The sequence below is a fragment of the Pyrus communis genome, chromosome 7 (genome assembly GCF_963583255.1).
Source record: "Pyrus communis chromosome 7, drPyrComm1.1, whole genome shotgun sequence".
Taxonomy (NCBI): Eukaryota; Viridiplantae; Streptophyta; class Magnoliopsida; order Rosales; family Rosaceae; genus Pyrus; species Pyrus communis.
Genome location: NC_084809.1, coordinates 21,525,292 through 21,546,762, shown reverse-complemented (window position 1 = coordinate 21,546,762; position 21,471 = coordinate 21,525,292). Strand labels below are relative to the sequence as shown.

The 21,471-nt window shown below is 36.4% G+C and overlaps 2 protein-coding genes across 3 annotated transcripts; one reads left to right on the top strand and one right to left on the bottom strand.

The window, feature by feature from the left end:
- The first annotated feature begins 11,741 nt into the window (after positions 1-11,741).
- Positions 11,742-12,703, top strand: LOC137738919 (zinc finger protein 1-like). The gene has a single exon (XM_068478388.1). It carries the CDS (start codon positions 11,745-11,747, stop codon positions 12,663-12,665), a length of 921 nt encoding a protein of 306 aa, XP_068334489.1. The 5' UTR covers positions 11,742-11,744; the 3' UTR covers positions 12,666-12,703.
- A 4,456-nt stretch (positions 12,704-17,159) lies between these two features.
- LOC137741001 (uncharacterized protein At2g39795, mitochondrial-like) lies at positions 17,160-20,503 on the bottom strand. Of its 2 annotated transcripts, none has more exons than XM_068480809.1 (3): positions 20,205-20,503; positions 19,271-19,602; positions 17,160-18,981 (listed from the first exon to the last, which is right to left on the bottom strand). In XM_068480809.1, exons 1-3 carry the CDS (start codon positions 20,454-20,456, stop codon positions 18,813-18,815), a joined length of 753 nt encoding a protein of 250 aa, XP_068336910.1. In that variant the 5' UTR covers positions 20,457-20,503; the 3' UTR covers positions 17,160-18,812. The 2 variants fall into 2 exon arrangements, with proteins under 2 accessions (XP_068336910.1, XP_068336911.1); XM_068480810.1 differs by having other exon boundaries at positions 19,271-19,584.
- Between the last annotated feature and the right edge of the window lie 968 nt (positions 20,504-21,471).

Sequence of the window (21,471 nt, the reverse complement as noted above, 5' to 3'; positions counted from 1 at the left end):
GGTACTCTGGAGCACCTAATAATTTTTGTTCTCTTCAAACTATACACAAGCACTAATCTTTCTACACAACGCACCAATAAAGAAATCTATCAAAAGATTTGGTTCAATTTGATTGGACAAAGCAAAATAAACCCCTTACAACAAGAGAGAATTAAGCTACTATAAACTATAAGAACTAAGATAATTTGTGCACTATAAGCACACCAAATATGCCAAGTGATTCTCTCCAAAGCGATTTTTTCCATATTTTATCGGTGACATAGAGGGGGGGATTCAAAATTTAGTTATTGAAAGTGATTCTCTCTAGATTATATCAGCATTGCAAGACCCTTTGTACAATCCAGCTCTACTAGGATATATCATGGAAGATGCAAAAGCGATGCTCTCTATGATCACTGGATTCACTATCACTCATGTTTGTCATCAAGCCAATAGAATTACCCACCGTTTAGCCCAGTTTGCTGTTCAAGTAGGAATTGTTGTACTTGGTTCGAGGAGCCACCAAATATTATTTTGGACATCTTGTTTGAGGATTGTAACCATGTGTAGGTTGCTTACTTCCTTTTCTTGTGTTGGAGGTTTGCCATGTTTTGTTCTTCCCATCTGATTACTGTATTTTTTCAGTCCAAAAAAATATATATATGTAGGGTGTTGGGTAAGACTCGCTTGCAAATAAGAGTCAAAGAAACTTGAATGTATTCAAGTTGGTTAGTCTAATAAACCCTACTTATGGTCAAGTTCGAGTTCTACTCTAACAATTTAAATTAAATTGAAATACTGCTTCTAATTGATCTGATGAAAAAAATAAACATTATCATACAATTAACTCAAACTCAAAAGTTTGGAATTAGGTTTGATAGTGATAGGAGCATATGTTAGTTAGCTTGTTTTCTTGCATTTACATAGTTAGTTTTCATTTATTATAGTGTTTTAAGCTATTTTCGTGTGTTTGTAGGCCCTAATGGCAAAGTTGGCCAGAAAGTGCATTTTGGAGCCATTTGGAGCAGTTTTGGGCATGGAATGGATAGCTTGCATATGGAGTAAGGTGGATGGACAAATTTGTAGTCAAAAGAGGCTAGGAACATGTTACAAATTTGGAGAAACAAGTTCAAGACAAAGAAGATAAGGAAAGAACAAGAAACATGGAACATTATCTAAACAACCTTATCTTATCCAAACCTTATCCTATCTTATCTTATCCTAATCTTTTGGCTACCTTAATTCCTGCTGCAATGAGGACTTAATTTCACATTAGAACACCTAAATATATGGTTCTAGAAGCCCTATCCTTCTCCTAAGAGGATGTCGCACCCCTTATGCCTTTCCTTCTAGAAATCTGCCATAATACCCTTTCTAGAAGGCCTATTCCTAAATCCAAGGGTTGTGCCACACCTTGTGTCCCTTTTCCCTTTTGGAATCTGAATTGAATTGGCATTTTTCCTTGCGGATTTGGATTGTGCAAAGCCTTTTCAAAAATTAATTAGGTTTTGACCCTTTTCTTGAGGCCCAAGCCTTGTGCCGCACCCTAAGGCCCTAATCCTTTATTTCTGCTAAGTTCTAACCCTAGTCTGACTTTTCCTAGGGTTTGCCGTGCATCATACATATATATACTTGCTTATGCCGTGGAAAACCCCCCCATCCATTGATCCATTCACTCATTCATTCATTCAGCCATTAAACACCATAATTCACACCACATACACCTAAGTCACCCTAGTGCCACAACAAGGAAGGAAGGAGAAGAAGACTTGTGCCATGCTTGCCATCATCCAAGGGAGTGCTGTGCCTACCATTGGAGTGTGGAGTGCTTCTGGGTTCTTTCTATCCTTAGTTTTAGTTCAATGTTTATTTTAATTTGGTTTTCAATTATGATGAACATGAAGAACTAATTTCTTTATAGTTGGAGGTGAATTCAAAGCCATGATTATATGTTTTATATGAATTGATTACATCCAGTTATTGTTTCTTGAGTCTTGAATGTGATTTGCTTATCTGAGTTATCAAAACTTGTTTATGTATGTTGATTGAGGGTCGACACTTAATTTGCATGCATGAATTTGATGCTAGAGTATAAGGGCGTTTCACCTAATCGTTATGAACTTATATTCACAAGTAGTGGAAGTCACTAGTCATGATTGTGTTAAGTAAATCCTTGGTATGAGTATTATGCTTTTCATAGTTACGAGTGCCTCGTCAATGCTTATGGTTTTCAAAGAATTTAATGACCTTTGATATGTCTTTCTATCATGCTTTTCATAGTTAGGGAACTTGATAAGGATAATTTGGTTGTGATGCATATCCCATCCAATTCAATGAGTTAAGGAAAATCTGAAAGTTAATTTGTGCTTTTCACGGTTAATTTGGGGCATTATCATTCATAGTCTAAAGGAATAATAACTGGAAATTGGTTTGTATGCATATGTCATGTGTGGAGAAGGACCCTCTAACTAGCCTTCCACCCATTCAATCACCTTAATTTCGTACCTTTTAGTTTGTTTATGCAATCTGTTTGTTTGAGTCTTAAATTCGTCAAAACCAATCCCTCTTTAATATTTTGTGTTTGAACTTAGTTAGAATCTGTTTAAGTTTAGTTATATTAGTGTCTTGAGTCAAGTTAAGTTTGAAATTCGTCTAAATAACCCTTTAGTTCTTATTTGTGTTAGTTTAGTTTCAATTCGTCAAAATCTGTTCTAATTGAGTCTTTTGAGTTTTTTTAGTTCAATTTTCGTCCAAATCACTTTCTAGGACCTGTTTTGAGTCAATTTAATTTAGTTTGTGTGTTTTGGGTCTATTTAGCTTGTTTTGAGTTCTCTGAGTCTAGTTAAGTTTTTTTAAAGCCTAGTTTTGTGTTTTTGAGTCAGTTTTAAGTAGATTAGCAATCCCTTTTAATCCCCGGCCTAGAACGATCCCTACTTACATATTATACAATTATAAGGTTTAATTTGTGTGTTAGAATATATCACATCAGATAGACGTCACATAAAACTTCAAATCAAGTTTTCTTGGCATTAGGCAAACAAATAAACAATCGTAAAACATAGATCCACTCATAAGTTATAGCAAATCACATCATGTTCATCAAACCATCAAAAACCCGTTTTGTCTCTCATGAATCATAATTATGTATTATAGAGGCATAAGTTAACCATATTCAATAGGAGAATGACACATGGATTATGTGCTAACTGTGACAGTTTTACTCTTGATGTCATGAGCAGACCAGAGACAGTAGTTTGCCCTGCCGGTATAGGCCTTTAGGCCACCAACGTATCACAAGTGCTTTGGGACCATGATATCCTGCCATAAGCCATACTGGGCTCGGTTGTGGCAAGAAGCCAACTCTCCGGAGTCTCCCTTTAGGTTTTTGGCATGCGAGCGCTCTTACCAATAGGGGCCTTTATGGTCTGCAACCTTCGCTCTTAGTTGCCTAGTAGGGTTCAGATCTCTATAAATAACCAAGTCAAACAGAAGAATTGATAATTGCCACTTACTTCTCAGAACTGCCTTAAGTTCTCCTTTTTTTTTTTCTTTTTTTTTTTCTCATACTACTTTTCTGAATTAGAGATCCTTTGGCGAACACCCTCCCCTTTTTCTTTTTCTTTTTTTTTTTTTTTTTTTTGAGTGTTTTTCAATTAAGTTAATGGTGTTTGTTCTCTTGTATGTGAAATTTTGTCAAATCAACCGTATATGAAATTTGCATATAAATGTACAGTATCAAGACTCAAAATCACACTTCAAATTTTAAGGAGGAATATGTGATGACCACTGATGAATGCTATATGATGAGTCTATTTTATATTATATATTTTTCCCAATCTTAGTATTAATTTATTAATTATTTTGGTGAAATTTTGATACTTTGAATTATATTTCCAATGTAGGGCATTCGATGTCCTTTGGAGCAAAAAGTGACCAAATGGACGATTTTTGGAGTGATTTTAATTGGAGGATGTTTGTGTCTCTTAGTTAGTTCATGTCAAAGTTTTATATTTTTCTACCAAGTGGTTTATTTATGGTGATGAAAAAAGGAGTAGCGTGTAGTGCTGTCAAAGTGATGTTTTGGGCTTATTTGGGCTTTTTGGCATCCAAGATGAAGTCTTTTGGGATGAGGACTTCTACAATTATGTTCGGGACATCTCAAGCTTTAATTCGAGGCGTTTTGGGCCTATTTTGGATCCCTAAATATCCAGAAACGTGGGATTCTTTGTGGTTGGGCAGATTTTCGAAAGTTAGAATAGGAATGTATTTCCTATGGAGTACGATTCTCTCCCACCTATTCCCATCCCTTTCCTCCCCTCCTCTCACAAAATGTCTTTTGTCTTCTTTTGGCTATTAAAAAAAATAACAAAAAATGTTGACGTGGCTTAACCGTAACCATTCAAATAGGGAGGGAAAGAGAGGGAAATTAGGAGGGGAGACAATCCTACTCCATTTCCTAGTTATCTTATTTTATTATGTTTCCTACTTTTAGAACATTTTTTCTAGTAAGGATTTTATTTTGTAGTAGTATAAATAAGGCTATTTAGCCATTAGGGTTTTTGGGGGAGAACACATCAATTTGGAGAACTTAGTTAGGCTTCGAGGATTTTTATTCTTCATTCAAGGTGTTTTCTATCTATGGTTTGAATAACATTTTGTTTTATGATTGTTCGTAACTAATTTCTTTTTGCTAAGGTGAGGCCATGAGCCTTAGCAAGAATATGTAGTTTTTTTTTTTTTATCAATTTACTTATGATATTATACATGCAGGTTTGAATTATTAATCACCGGTTTAAACTATCTAATTGTCTTGATGTTTGATCACCATTAAGGTATTTAGAAATGTGATTTGATGCAATTTTGGTCAGAGATTGGTATTTGAAATTGACGAAGGCTTTTTGTGGTTAATATGTGCAAGTTTACTTAGGATGAATACCACGTCCTAAGGGTTGCATGATTTTTCAGAAGGTTTTCACAAAAATTAATGAGTCATCCATGTTTAGATTTAATCTAAATATCACAGACGGATTGCATGCTTAATACACGCTCTATGTTGGGGGTCCAAGTAGGCATACATTAGGAAAACCTAACCTTCAAAATATGCATGTATAAGTCATAAGTAATTGTGTAAGATCCTACATCGGCCAGGGGTGAGGATCCTGTAAACCTTATATGTATATTCCCATCTTTACCTAGCATAAGGCCTTTTGGGAGCTCACTGGCTGGTTTCGTAGGAACTCCAAAGTTAAGCGAGTTCGCGCGAGAGCAATCCCATGATGGGTGACCCACTGGGAAGTTCTCGTGTGAGTTCCCAGAAACAAAACCATGAGGGCATAGTCGGGGCCCAAAACGGACAATATCGTGCTACGGTGGAGTCAAGCCCAGGATGTGGTGGGGACCCAAGCCGGGATGTGACAAATTGAAAGATCTACATAAAATTGTTACGGTGATGGCAGAACCCTAGTGTTTTTACAATTTCATTTTCAAAAATAGTTTTCTTTTAATTTATTTTATTTCGCCGGTTTATTTAATTATTTCTATTAAATTCGTTTTTATTATTTTAAATCACAAAATCAACTTTTTCTCAAACTTTCTTTAAATAATTGATTAAGATTTGGGTTGATACAAATTATTCATTCAATCCTTATAGACAACGATCTTACTAGAGCCATCTATACTACGATTACCTTGTACTCTTACAAGTATTTTATGGATTTTTATCTGTACTTTTGCAGGTGGTAAAAATCCTATCACTATACACTACTGAGTGATAATAATGCTTATACATATAAACAATGAGAGCAATTAGGAGGTCTTCTCCATCTTACCTATCGTCCACTCGTCGCCATCCCCATGTCATATCATAACGATAAACTCTTTCTAGCTTTAGCTAATTATACCTGCGTGACAACATTTCATTGGCTTTCGGTTTCTAAGTTAGGTCGTATTAGAGGATCTCTGATTTTTCATTTGGACTCGATGTTTAAGACCTCGGCAAGGGACTTAGGAAAGTTCCACTCCTATTTCGTAAAATAAAAGAAGAAATATTTAAGGGTGTTATGATTTATGAGAAAACAAAAAACAAAAAACAAAAATCTATAAATTTGAAGGATGTGTTAAACAAAATGGATCAATGATGTAGAGTTTTTAGTTACAAATTATTTTTGACTAATAATCCTAGTTCTTTTTTTTTCCTGTAGGTTTTAATTTCTTTTGTAATATAGACGAAAACATTTGTGGAGCCGAAAATAAATCCAAGAATCTTGAAGACCACAAGTGGACTTTATTCCAAAGATGACAAAAATACCCTCATTAGATGGGCAGGAACCACAAATACTCCCCTGCGCAGTCCAATATCCTTAGAAATAGACCAGTCAACAGAACAGCAGCAGCTGCCACCACCCTTTGCCATTGTCGTGGCCCAAAGCATCCATTGTGGCAACTTTTTTTTGCAACCAATCAGAAGTCTGGCATGTGCTGGCCTGAGTTAATAATAGTTGCAATTGTAGTAGCTCAAATAGAAAGCTCAGGCAAACAGGCAGCAGCTACCAATGGCAGGAGACTCAGAACCGTTCTAATAGGGCCTAATGTGCGTAAGCAAGCACAGCGCCTACATGAGAAATCCACGTAGGCCCACAAACAGATTCCTACAAGAGTTTCCTCGTCATAGCCAAGCCACGAACAAGCTGAGCTTCCAGGACCAATATCCAGAAGCCCAAGCACGCGGGCCGAAAATCTAGAAGCCCAATGCAGGCCTTCTAAGCCAATTCCTATGCATGCCTAGCAAAGCTGCAGGTCAATTGCACCAGTAACCCAGACCAACTTCAGCAGACCGAACATAAATAGGTTCAGTCGAACTGCCAAACCAGACCTGTTTCCAGCAGGTCTACCAGCAAACTAGAAATTGACGAGGTGACGTTTCTGACCTTTTTCCTACGGTCTAGATCCATTTTTAGCTCAAATAGAAACCTCAAGCAGACACTCAGTAGCTCCCAAAGGCAAGAGACACATAACCGTTCTAATAGGGCCCAACGCGTGCAAGCATGCACAACACCTACATGAGAAATCCACGTAAGCCCACGAACAAATTCCTACAGGAACTTCCTCGTCACAGCCAAGCCACGAACAAGCTAAGCTTCCATGAGCAAGATCCAAAAGCCCAGGTACTTGTGTCGAAAATCTAGAAGCCCAATGTGTACCAATGCAAGCCTTCTGGGCCAATTCCTACGCATGCCTAGCAAAGTTGCAGGCCATCTATCCTAACGACCTAGACCAACTTCAGCAGACTGAACCTAGATCAGTCCAATCGAACTACCAGCCAGCCATCAAACCAGACCTATTTCCAACGGGGCCACCAGCGAACTGGAAATTGACACGGTGATGTTTTCAACCTTTTTCTGGCGATCTAGACCTGTTTTTCAGCATTCTAGATCCATTTTCGCGTTTTGACCTTTTTTTATGCAGATTTGATTAGTTTTGGCTATAATTGTGCACCTAATGTCCACTACACTTAAATCGCTCACAGAGATGCACTCTATTCCAAAAACGATCCACACATATCCCCGCAAATTGTAAACTTGACCAGTGCTCTCGCGCAATAGTCCACCCTGATTAGTCAACTCCTTAAGCACATCTAAATACAGTACAGTCTTGATGAGGTGTCATGACTAGGTGTCGTGAAGCAAGGCAGGAGATGATGACAGAATTCTTTCCAAAAGCTTCCCGACAAGCAGCCACTCAACCTATCATGAACCAGGCATTAAGGCAGCGTGCCTCCTCATCAGCCTTTGCTAAAACATTTTCTCTCGCCTTATACACTAAGAAGTGTCCATCCCTAAAAGGCTTGCAAGCGAGTGCGCTTCCATGATTAGTTTCACACTTTAACGGACACTCAAGACCTGAAGTTAGGCACAGTGTTCATTCGCGACTTGGCTTGAAGAGAATTCCTTCTACCTCACACCAAAGTAGGAAGCATAGGGAAAATAAAGAAGCTTGAGGACATTGAAGCTCAAATTCAACTGGCACTCAACGCCAAGCGTAATCACAAGCAGCTCCATCACCAACTAGAGACAAACGATGTGCACTATAGCTACAACATGAAAGAGTAAACCACCGAGAAGAACAGCACAAACCTACAGACAATTACTAGAGGCAACCAAAACCGCAGAATGTGCCTATATATTCTTGGAAGGACTTAGATGCCTTAAGAAATATTTTGCTAAGTTTATTTTACTTAAGTCATTAAGCCTTAGAGTAAAAAAAAAAGACATTCGGTAACTTGAAGTCAAGAGCAGCTCAACAAAAAAACTCCAAGCAAACGAATGAATGTAGTTGGGACATGCAACTTAGGCGAAGAGTCAGACTCCAACTCTCCACTGACCTCCAAAGTGTCCTTAGCCTTCATGACCACCCTTGCTTAAAGAGTAAAAAAATCTTAAGGCATGACCTCAACTGCCTTACGCCATCCTTGTGGCCAATCTTGCAGAAGTACCAGAACTTGTTAATTGTCAAGCCTAGATCAAAGAACTTGCTCAAGTTCGAGAACCCCACTACCACACAAACTACATTCGAGGAGTAGTGAGCATGTGTACATCTCATAGAGCAAATTCTCTCTTAAAAGAAGTGTGACATATGAATGATGAATTCGAGCACGAAGTAGTATGGATGGAACTTGATGGCTCTCTTTCCTGCCTTAGTACAGTTCATGACTACTTCCTTCACTCATTTCATACGGGCTTCGGAGGGGTTTGCATGCTTGTACGTCTCAAGGAAGTCTTGGAACAACTCCTCAGAACCTATCTTAACAAAGCAGCCTTAAAGTAGCCAACTATACTAAAAGACCTGCCCTGACAATACTTAGGTGAAGGATATTCATCACTCTTGTAGCTGTATAAAGGAATATTGAAAAAGTCCTGTGCAAAAATACCAGAGAAATATTCAGAAGACTACTCAAGGGAGATATAAAAAAAAGCATGCGATGCCAGACCACAGCTCAACACCCCATGACCCAAGGCAGTAACAGTAGTCTGCCTCTCCAGCAAGTAGGCCAAGCCCAACGCCAGGCCCAGCCCATGCCCACACCTCTTTCCTATATCAGCCTAATTCAACAAAGGCTCAACATTGTCTCATCTCCCCTTCTTTTAAATGTGTCAAGCAAGTTTGTAAGTGAGAGGTCTTACATTCGATTCTCGCCAAAGGCGAATTTGAACCACATTATTGATAGCCACTATTCTAAAATCCCCGCCTAAGCCCCGCCTAGGCGCTAGGCGGCTGGCCACTGCCCTAATTAATGCCTAGGCGTCTGAAAATTAAGAAATAGTGCTTAGACCTACTGAGACACCTGCCTAACCCGCTTAGGCACTGACTAGCCCACCCAGACCCACCTTGGTCAAGACTCACTTAGACAGAATATATATAACTTTCAGTTTGCATTTTTTTTTCAGTAAATTGTAAGAGGCTTGTTGCATACTTAAATAAACACACAGTATATTCTTGTTCCCCATGCTTTCATTATGGTCCAATACTTCATAATATATATGTCATTCTATTTTGCAGTTTATGATGAAATTAAATATATTTCAAGTATAAGCAGACACTTATTTATATGAAATACAATAGATTTACTTATCCGCCTAGTCCACCTAACTGTCGACCTAACCGCTAGGCCCCAACCCACCGCTCGACTAACGCCTAGCGTTTTTTCAAACCTTGTTGGTAGCTCATTGTGAAGCTTAGCCCACCTTTTCCCCTTAGAGTAGATAATATCGTTTGCTCAAAAAAAAAAATAAAAATAAAATATGTCAGGCAAGCTCAGCACACCGAGGCCCAACACAATGCTCTCCCTCCAACATTTGGGCAACACTAGCCACTCGCTGAGCCCTAGTTCGCACCATCAGCACCTTGGCTTTAGCTGAGTCGACCTCCTTTAGATACCGTAGCTCCAGCCACACCATCCACCTCCTTGGCTCCGTACCAAGCCACGTCAACAGCCCCGCAGCTCTAGTTCAGCCGCAGGAAATAAAAAAAATAAAAAGAAGAAGAAAGAGAAATTTTGTTTATTTTTTCTTACCCTTGGTGCGGCACAAAGGAGAAGACAATGACGATCAACTATTCGAGGGAAAACAAAGAAGAAGACTAGGGGATATGGTACAATTTCCTCTAGTTTTCTCTCTTTCTTGTTGGGAGTATAATTGTTCTCTAAATTTATTTAGTTCTCTACTTAAGGTAGAGTAAAATAAGTTCTACAGGCAATTGGTTTCCCTTTCCTAGAAGACTTTAACTTCAAGTCAAAGCTCATAATCTAAGGCAAATCAAGAAACAACTTTATGGCTTAACCACTCAAATTGGGATTTTTACACCTCCTGCCCTTTCCTATGGGGCAACATAGCATGTGTGGGGGCACTTGTGGAGCAAAAATAATCTGAAAAATTCTAGAGTCGACACGTGAACTATTACCAGCGAAAGATGAGAATGCCCTTATTAAATTGGCGAGTCCCACATTTAATCCACGCGCATTTCAGCATCCTTGAAGGCCTAAGCAGCTGACTACAACCTCATCAAGTTCTCATGCCCATGACAAGGAGGAAAGTCAAAGGTATTAACGATATGATTAATCAATAAATCTTATCTTTATGCTTCCTAATGAAGGTCAACTCCATCAAGAAAGGAATCACAATCATATCCAATCAAGGATATTACTAGATAGTCCTAAGATATTATTTATAAAATAATTTCTTCAGAATAATTCTTTCTCATCCGTCCAATAGATGACTCACCTTGGCCAATCGGACGTCGATACATGTTAAGGCAAACCCTACACATGTGGCAGCCCTAGCTCTATAAATACCACATACTCCACCAATTTCTAGTAAGCTTTAGCTACATAATCAAGCCTTAAGCTCTCTCTCTATTAAAAAAAAACTGACTTAGGCATCAGAGATTCATTGGCCAAACCCCTCCCTTGTGGGCGCATGTGGGTTTGGTCTTTGGTCAAAGGTATTTGTTTGTTTTGCAAGTACAAATTCGCCAAGGTAGAGGGTGGCAAATTTTTGCAACCACATATATCAATTGCATTTTACTGGTAAGAAGGAGATTTTATGTTGGAATGTAAATGGAGCAGGAACGAAGAGGCGGATCCGTAGTGACATGTGAGTGTGATTCCAAGGGCCATTTTCGTTTGTGGCAGAAATACAATAAAATAAAATAAGCGGGGAAAAATTGGAACTAAATTGTGCTTATGAACAGTGAATCAGTTCATTTTCATTTTTAATGTACATTGAATTTTATAGAACTAATAAATCATCGAATCTACTCTTGCATAATTCAGGAAACTAAAAAAGATTACTTGTTGGATCTCTAGTCTACCATAAGTTATATCCATGAGTGCATAGTGTATACCTAGAAAAGGTTAAACCCCTAAAAACAAGAAATGTTAATGAGACAAGAGTGGAAATTAGACAAACAAAAAGTTAATGGAAACATTTATTAGAGGGGGTTACATGCAAGAAAAAAGAGCTACATGGATGTTTCTCATTAGTTTCAGTCACAGTACTTTAGACGACCCTCTCTCTCTCAATAGTACTTTCTTATTCCTTAAGTCTTGCTATATTGAGACCTTTTAACTGTAAAACAGTGGTCTATCCTTCTATACATAGGAGTAGGACACCGCATTTATTACTATCATATCAAAACATATTCTTCTCCATAATATTAGACTCCTCAAATCCCATCACCCCTGAAGGAGAAAATTCTCACATCTTTTCCTCATGAAGCCCCATGCATCTGATCCATCCCTCTCTGAAAACTCAAGCATTTTCCCACCCTCAGAGGCACCACTACCACCAAACCTACTAAAAGGCTCAAATATGGAAACCCCAAGTGCAGAAAAGCAACCATCTGTACAAGATCATCACCAAGGACACCCTCAAGATCAAATCCGTAATCTTGCATTGGATCTAAGCCTCTCAAACAAGGAATCTGATCATGGGTCGAAGCCGGAACTCGGCCTCATCAACTGTTTTGATTCAAACAACACATCAGGAAACTCTTCATCAGAGACTTCCAATCCCATAGGTGCTACTACTACTACTGCTACTACTGATTTCGAGCCAAGGGTTTTCTCCTGCAATTATTGCCAGAGAAAATTTTACAGTTCACAAGCGCTCGGAGGGCACCAAAATGCTCATAAGAGAGAAAGAACACTTGCCAAAAAAGGGAACAAGAGTAATTGTACTGCAGCAGCAGAAGATGCCTTGATGAGGCTTCCAAGTTTACTCTCTTCACACAGATTCTCCAGCATGGCTTCTCTCCCTTTGCATGGCTCCTTCAATAATAGGTCACTTGGTATTCAAGTGCATTCCACAATTCACAAGCCTTGTTACCAATCAAACACCTTTGGTGGGAATAATAATGGTAACTATGGGTGGTTTAGACGGCCTATTGATCATCAACATGTGATCGGGCGGCTTGTTCCACCCAACAATGTTTTTCATGTGCAGGGCGGCGTAAGTTCCTCCTCCTCACCATCGAGTGGTGGCGTTGGAAGGTTTTCCTATAGTACTAATGGTCGGAAGTTTTGTCCCGCGGCGGAAGGAACTGGAGGGTTGTGGTGGAGTAATAGTGCTGCTGGCCATTTTAATGCTAAACAAGATGAGTTGCAGAAGCTTGACTTGTCCCTCAAGCTCTAAACACTTTCTCAATTTATCTTTTTCTCTTCTTTTTTTTTAAATTTCTGTTCTAAATTTAAAGCCATGCCTTTTAACTGATCAGTTTCAGGCTTCCTCGCCCTTTGAGTTTCATGTATGTGTTGCAACTTTTGTACACATTTCTTTTAGGTATAGTTGACATTTTCAGAGAAGTTTTGAAATTCTTGGCTTTGAATATCCCAATTCCATATGTTGTTTTTTTTTTTTCTTTAATTCAAGATCGTCACGACTTTCTCCCACAAAATAAAGACTGAATGCAACTAGAGAACCTGGAAATTTGAGTTAGAATGGTGATGTGTACCAATAACTCAAAGACTAACCTTGCTACTTAATTTGGGAATTTAATTCCCCCATTTAACGCCAGAAAATTGCTTTTCTTTTAATTGGGTTCTCAGTACTTCAGTTTATCCGTTAAGGAATTTTACTCGTTCAGTTTTCTCTTTTAGTTTGAAAGAGAAGTGCTAAATGCAGGACTTGAAAAGGGATTAACTGCAAATTAATGCTCCTAAAATTCCTCTTGTTATACAAGAAAAAATTTGGGACTTCGGTACGGTATATGAATTTTTTTTTTTTTTTTTTTTTGCATACCTAACCGATAAATGATGAATGTATTAAGTAAATGCATGAACTATAGCTAGTACTTTTTTGATATTTTCTTCTCTACTATTGGCACCTGGGAAGAAAAAATAGAACACAAAACTAGCATGTTAGACAAATACTCATAATCATTAGAGCTACATTCTAATATTATATAAACTATAATATATATAACGAAACTTGAGTACACAAGTATACTCCTCTAATCAATCTACTTAATACTTGTAAATAATGTTTTATCATAGTAGTAAAAATCATACCTATGCACTATTTAATTCACTAGCACTATCATTCGTAAAAAAAAAAAAAAAATTAACAAGCATTTGCATAAATTTTACATCTGTTTAAAGAGAAGTGCTAAATGCAGGAATTGAAAAGGGAGTGAGTGCAAATTAATGCTCCAAAAATTCTGTAGTTATAGAACATTTGGAACTTTGCGGCGGCACATGCATTTAATATTTTTTTTTTTTTTTTTTTTTTGTATTTAATCGTTAAATAATGAATTAAGTAAATGAATATACTGTAGCTAGTACTTTTTTTATATTTTCTTCTCTACTATTGGCATCTAGTAAGAAACAATAGAACACAAAAGTAGTATGTTAGACAAATACTCTTAAGCACTAGAGCTATATTCTAATGCAACATAAACTATAATGCAACGAAAATTGAGTACGTGAGTGTACTCTAATCAACTTATCTACTCTCAAATCTATTTAATATTTGAAGATATCGCTTTAACGCAATGATAAGAAAGTAACTATGCTTATGTATTACGGTGCGGGTTAGTTTTCTCTTTCCTAACAACTAACTATTTAACACACTAGCTCTATCTTTTGTTATAAAAAGTATATTAGTATTTGATGTTTTTTGATGTTATGTCATATGTATTAGTATTTGATTTTTTTGATGTTATGTCATATGTCTATCTTAAACTATTGTCCGTAAGGTCCACAAAACGTGCAACATTTTGGAATCTTGTGATTGTCATTTCCTCTACTATTAATTTGGCATGATGGTTTAAATGACATGGATTTTGACCCACCTGCAGTTGAAGTAATAGACAATCTCTGTTGCCATTGCTATTGGGATCAAAGGGGTAGGTGTAGTGTAACAAGCCATGTGAAAGACACAATAATGATTAATCACCCCATCTAATAGCTACCCTTCCTACCCCCATCAATTTTTTTTTCCTCAAATTAAATTTTCGAAAAATCTTCTACTTAGTATTACGGTATAATAGTGAGATGTCTTAGATTCGATTATCATCAAAGATAAAGTTGAACCACATTATTATAACAAACCATTGTAAGGCTTAGCCTACTCCCCTACCTTGTTAATGTAAATACTATTGTTTGTTAAAATATATATATATATATATATATATATATATATATATATATATATTGTCGGTAAATGTTGATTGCCTTGATTTCTTAGCTACAAATTCTCTTCCATAATTAGGCCCCTTCTAATTTGTGGGTCCAGATCTATTTGATGTTTACCATATCATATTAGTCATAATAAACCATGATTATCCTAGAATTAACATGTAATAGTAATTGAAATTTGTTCACTGTGACAGTTAACTGTCATTGAAATCTCTGATTAACAAAGGGTTTTGATAGGAAGACAAGATGTCACATAGCTTTCGAAAATGAAATGTAAAGTTGGCTATGCTAGGTCTCTTCTCTCATTATGCTCTCACCACATATTGCAGTTTAATGTTCTAAACTATCTATCTTTCAGGTAAATCCATTAAAGATCATCTCTATATAAGAAATCAACCAAATCAGTTGTAAAATAAGACAAATTTAGTGTGGATGAACTTCTGCAATAATTGATTCTCGACAGATTTTACCTACATAATCAACATATTTGATCATCCTATGACATAAATAATGTGAACAGTGAAGGAAGAAGCTGGAAGGAGAATGCACAAAATGAATCAATCACAACACATACTTTTTCTTCTCCGATACGGTCTTTTTTATTTCTTGTCATCAGATTAAATATTTCAAACGGAATTCACGAACAAGACTAAACAGAAGTGTGTACAAAACGAAAAAGGTTGTTTTGGTCATCATGGGATACAAATGAAAGTATAAGTTTGGGTTTCTGCCATTTGCTGCAAATCAGTTGGGGTGTCCATATAGTTGTGTTAAAATGCCTCATTCTTTAATCATTTGGGCATTAAAATATTGAAAAGCTTTCATTTTGCCTCCAAATTAAGAAACACTTTAACAAGAACAAAGTTGGAAAAAGAGAATGCATGTGAATGTGGAGCTTTCATGTTGCTGAGGTTAGGTGAAAAAATTAAACCAAAAAAATAAGTCTTTCTCCATTAGGATCTTATCATAATTAAGGAAGAGATTACTTGTCGTTATAAGATTTGAATATTATTGGTTTAAAACTTGATTAGTAGGGGTATAAGTCAAGTTTGTCCTATTCAATGAAAAGAGAGAGGGATAATACAAAACCATCATCGATCTCAGTTTAAGAATCATACATGCGCATATTTCTCTTTCTATCGTTTTCTTGAAATTATTGAAAATTGTGCTCTCTCACTACAATTTGTGTACAAAATAATTCTACAACAAATCAAATTTGGATTTGCATCCCATCCGAATTCTTTTTGTGAAAATCTTAAGGTTTCTCACATCTTATTCGTTCATCGTACATCATACAGCTAGAAATTATTTTAAATTTTTTTATTTAAAATTAAACACAAACGGTATCTAGCAAAAGCTAACTGCACGATATACGGTGATTCTCACAAAGAGGATCCTGAGGGGATCCTCAACCTTAAAATTTGTAAATTAAATCTTTCTCCATTAGGATTAAACTGCTGCTATGCTGGCTGTACAGAACCATGAAAAGTAAATACTCTGTTGTAGAATCACCATCACAAGGTCAAGCAAAAGTTGGTGCAAATTTGAAAATATAATTACCTCTGATTTCAATTATTTTTTATAAAAGCGATATTCTACATTAAATTAGTCTGAACTACAGGATGGGAAATTCGAACTCAAGTGCAGAAGGATGAGCACATTCCTCTAACCAGCTTGGCTAAGCCTAGGCTTGTAATTACCTATGATTTCAAAGTCTACATGGTAAACTTAAAGAGAGATAATCATATGAACCATTTGTCTCCACAATTTAGTTTTTGAATCGATTGTTTTTCTCAACAATGTTTACAATCTTCCAAATGACAGTTTCTACACAAAAACCACTTCAAACAACTAAAAGTTGAATAACCAGTCTCTGAAAATCAAACTTCAAAACGATGTTTGAAATTAAGATCAACAAATCGACAGACGAAACTAGCAAGGAACATCGAAATTTAAGAGACTAGTAGGACACTCTAGTGGACCACGGCACTACAATCCTCATTTCCTACGGTGCTCGTGCCTTGAAGTGTCGTAATCAGTAGCATCTTCATTCTGGTTAAGAACATAAGACTACTATTCAGAAGATGGAACGAATCCGATGGAACGAATTATAGTTCAAGCTAATTCAGGAGTTAGAGGTGAGAAAGTATGATGTAGACCAGAAAAGATACCCAAAATAACATGACATCAGATTTTGAACTGATGCATGTTGCTCAAAACTAAAGAGGATAGGACTTTCATCTTATCCAGAGTTTGACCAATGCACACCATTGGTATGTCTGTCTAGCAAGGGTGAAGCATATTGTAGTGGATTGTGAAGTTCACTAAGAGTACTTACTACTATAGAGCATCTTTCATAAAGCCAGGACCACAAGTTCGAGATATTAACGTACGAAGACATCCATAATTTCAACTTGATTGCAATTTAGTTCATACTATGAATCTAAAAACAAACATTACTCTATGAACTTCAGTTCCGATATCAATTATGCAGAAAAGAAGAATATATGGTTAAGACTAAAAAGAGAAGGGAAATGACGCAGACGTTACATTGATACTTGTTGAGATGACCGGAAAGAGTGGATGCAGACGTTCTGTGAGAATGGAATTCTGGCCACAACATCAGCAAGCAGCATGATCCAGGAGCATAATCCATCTACACGCCACCAATATTCTTGAATATGACTGCGACCTGCAACAGCTCGTTTCCACTTTCCAAGATCGTATCTTATCTCAAACTGAATGTTCAAATTTTATGGAGCTACAACAAAATTGAATAATTGTTTTTACATGTAGCAGAAGCACATTTGCAACATGAAATTAGTGTCTAAGAAAAGAAAAGATGGCAAAAGCTAGTCAGAAAGAAGCTAGAGCAAAAGTCGTGTAATGTGTTAAGTGATCGAGTGGATGAATATAATGACAAAACCAGACAGAAAGTAACATGAGAGTAAATGCAAACTTTCCGCTTAATTTAAAGAAATTATATTTCAATCAAAGAAATAGCAAAATCTGTCATGGTACGAGCACAATACACTTTTTGCTACTAAATTCTAACTAATAAAGATGGTTCTTTTGCTCCAGAAAACTCATCATCAAAGAACCAGCATAATTCTTAGCCATATGGCATGTGTATACTTTATCCTGTTAGTCTCAATGCACAATCAGCAGCAAGTAGTGTCACAATGCTGCAAGCAGCTGTCTAGCTGACAGAAACTATCGAAATATCACAAATCTTTCAAGGGATTCGAAAATTGCTGGAAGGTCACATAACGAAAATCTACTACAGTATAACCTCCCTAAAGTAATATTCTATAAAGAAATAACCTCCTTAAACTCATAAAAAAAAATTCTAGTCCTAGCTTGGGACTAGTTACGTATAGGAATAAACTCCACATTGTAATAAGTTATAACTTTTCTAGGTCCCAACTTAAGAAAACACACGTCCACATAATAATAACTGTCAATGAGTACAAATTATATGCAATATCACAAATAAAAGTTTAATATAGAACTAAAATATTTCTCTAAAGTTGTTTGGGACAGTGCTTTTTAAGTTTTTTTAGTTGATATCACGTCTTTGAGCTTGCGGGTACGTAATATTTCGTCAACATGGAACCTTCTTGTTGAAGCTAAAATGTTTCTAACTTCTCAATCATGTTTACAGCTTCGAAACTTTGGTATCCATAGTCATCCTCAAGAATCCTATTTAGTAAACACAAAATTCATTAAGAACAAATAAGTCAATAAATAATATTTTTTAACTACACCTCTATTAAGTAATAACCTCCCCAAAGTTATAAAAATAGCTTGATCCCAACTTTATGACTTTATGTTTTACTGAACCTAAGTAGATCTACCCAAAACATGGTAGGACTGAGAAACCATGGTGAAGAACCTCACAACAGAGACCGACAAGTAAAGCTTTAGATGTTAAGGCATGGATCTTGGAGTTAATTGAGGAAAGACAGTTTTAACAAATTTTAGAACCTAAACAGCTGGCATATGCCACCACTAGAAGGCTCTTCTACTTTTTTGGATGACCTAATATCATGTGCAAAGCCAATATTGCAACCAGGTTGAAATTTCATTACTCAACGCAAATAGGATTGATAAATTAAGGTCATTCAAAATGTTGCACAATCAATCACTCTACTTTCTTTTCAATAAATGATTTCACGGTTCTCATCCATCTAATGAACTCAGTTTTATCTTTGTTCTTCATGTATTCGTGCAAGAAAATAGCAAAATCATTGTTCATACTCCTCGCTTCCAAGAATTCATAAAGTGAGCCTTGCAACTCATCATCAAGTTCCCTGTAAACGAACCACAAAAACAAATAGAAAGTAATATTTAGCAAGCAGAAGAAAATATTTTGAAACCCAAGTATAAGTCAGCTTTCAGACTCTATACTCTATAAATATAGAAAAAAATATACAAAAGGAAAAAGAACGACAACCACAAACAAAAACAAAAGACGGGAGAAAAGGGACAAGACACAAAAGAGTTCCACAAAATTCAGGTCTCAACCTTTAACAGTTTTTTATGTTACTAATGTTCCTCAGATAGTAATATATAAATAGGAGATTAAATAGAATGTCATACTTGAACTCAGGACCCACATAAGGCTGAGCTGGCACCTTCTCAGGTTTTCGGATGGAAAGCTTGTTGACCTCTATACTATCTGGCCAAGTTGAACACATGATCTCCAACACATTGCCGCCTTCCTTCTTGAAGATATTAACACAAATTGTAATGTGAAGCTGCACATCTTTTCCAAGGCCAGCAACACCTTTGGAATTTGGAGCAGGAACAGATCCATCAAACATGGTGGCTTCAATCTTAATGTCCTCTTTCTCTCCAAAGTTTCTCTTCAAGCTTATCCATTGCTCACCAGGCTGGTTGTCAACTGTAAACGACTTGAATTTTGTAACTTGCTGAAAAGCAGAAGGAATCAGGAATTTTTTTCTAGAGATTATTTAAGAGAACTTGAACTCCTAATTCCAAAAACTAAGCACTGACCATAAACTTGTGATTGTCGAATCTAGTACGGTCCTTGGAGGGAAGGATATTGCCTCTTAACCCCATGATCTATTATCTCAGGAAGAAATAACAACATCTTGAATACAATCTATGATCTCACGTTGAGTATTGCAATTCACAATTAACGAAAACTTGTCATTATATTTTATAAGATTTTACCAGACACCAATTGAATTGACTCCCCCATGCAACTTTCAGTATCCGGAAACCTATTCGAAAGGAAAAGTTAACAGACTTCGGAATACATTTCATTTGTGTTTTTGGATTGTGCCATTTTCTTAACAAGTAACCATTTTTGCCCCAAAACAGATGAATGCTTTTGAATTTGTCAGGTTGATAAAATTCCCCCATCACACACCACATAAACTAAATTTCCCAACAACCCAATTCTCGAAACAAACCCTAAGACCCATACACAGTTCCAAAAATTTTTCTTTTGCCTCCGTTTCTCAGCAACCGAATAAATCCTAACGACATTCCTTTAACAAGTAGGTACCTGAGTGGCAGGAGAGTGATCGAGCTCGTACTGGATTTCATTGCGGAGGAGTCTGAGAATGTTGCCTTCCAAGGCCGATTTGCGCATTTCGGGGATGTAAGTTCGTCGGCATTGCGGTGGTTGGAGCGAAGGGCTTATGAGAGAGACTTGTTTTTCATGTGCCAAATGCAAAGTGGGTGTTTTCTGAATTAGAATTTTGGAAGATGAAGAAAAGGGAAAGGATTTTCTCAGGGATCGGATTGGGCGCGCCATGAAAGGAGAGTTTGGAATAGTTTGCAGTTTCAGAGGTTTTTAGGGTTTAAGGTAGGTCCTCATTTCAACCAGTTTTAGGGCTTACTGTCTTTGGTACTGCCGTTTTCTAAAAGTCCAGCCCAATTATTGTCATGTTCTAGACAGCGGTGTTATTTTAGAGGAAGAATTGACTCCTTAAGGATTGAGGAGAAACTCGTTCTTAAGATATTTCGTAGCTTATTTATAGAATTTTGTATTTGTAATTAAAATTGTTCATGTTATAAATTATTAAGTAAAAATCATCTCTACGAAAAATCAATTAAAATTTAGATCGTTTAATCATGGAATTATATAAAAAAAAGATGGACAGATTTGTAAAAACATTATGAACCGTCTATCTACTTAATAAAACCGATTGATCTTAGTTTTAGTTGATTTTTTGCATATATGATTTTTATAGAGTGATTATAATATGAAAGGTTCTTATCATAAGTAAAAAGTTATGTGATAGGCCACGAAGTATTTGAGAGGAACTTCACCTTAATCATAAGAAGTCTAGCTCTTTTCTGTTTTTTATTTCTAATTGTTAGATTGAATAAATCAAACGAAACAATAGACAAGATTAAACAAGGGGTGTGTAAAGAGAGAAAAATAGTGTGGTCTTATCATTTTTCCTAAATTATCAAGACAAATACACTATTATTCTCTTTTGATCTATTTAATTTAATACTCATAAATAAATAGAAGTGTGTAAAGGTGAAAAGAAGTGTGGAATCACTTCCACTTATTTAACAATAAAATATGATACACTTGTTTCATGATTAATCCGCAAACGACATGCATAAATCTATTTTCATCTTTTTGGCTAAAATATACGTGAGATTGGCATAACTCCTCACTTTGATTTCTGACAATGAAAGTCAATAGAAGTACCCTCTCAATTTGTCCACTATAAATCACTTTGTCATTCAGTGAAAAAATATGTCAATATCCTTGTTAAGTAGATGAGTTGGTTTGACAAAAATACTCTTAAAAT

Excerpts from the sequence above, each read along its gene's own strand:
- LOC137741001 (XM_068480809.1), bottom strand. The coding sequence starts at position 20,456 with ATGGCGCGCCCAATCCGATCCCTGAGAAAATCCTTTCCCTTTTCTTCA. Across the intron at positions 19,603-20,204 it reads ATCACTCTCCTGCCACTCAG|CAAGTTACAAAATTCAAGTC; the intron begins GTACCTACTTGT and ends TCTGCTTTTCAG. Across the intron at positions 18,982-19,270 it reads TATGTGGGTCCTGAGTTCAA|GGAACTTGATGATGAGTTGC; the intron begins GTATGACATTCT and ends GTTCGTTTACAG.
- LOC137738919 (XM_068478388.1), top strand. The coding sequence starts at position 11,745 with ATGAAGCCCCATGCATCTGATCCATCCCTCTCTGAAAACTCAAGCATT.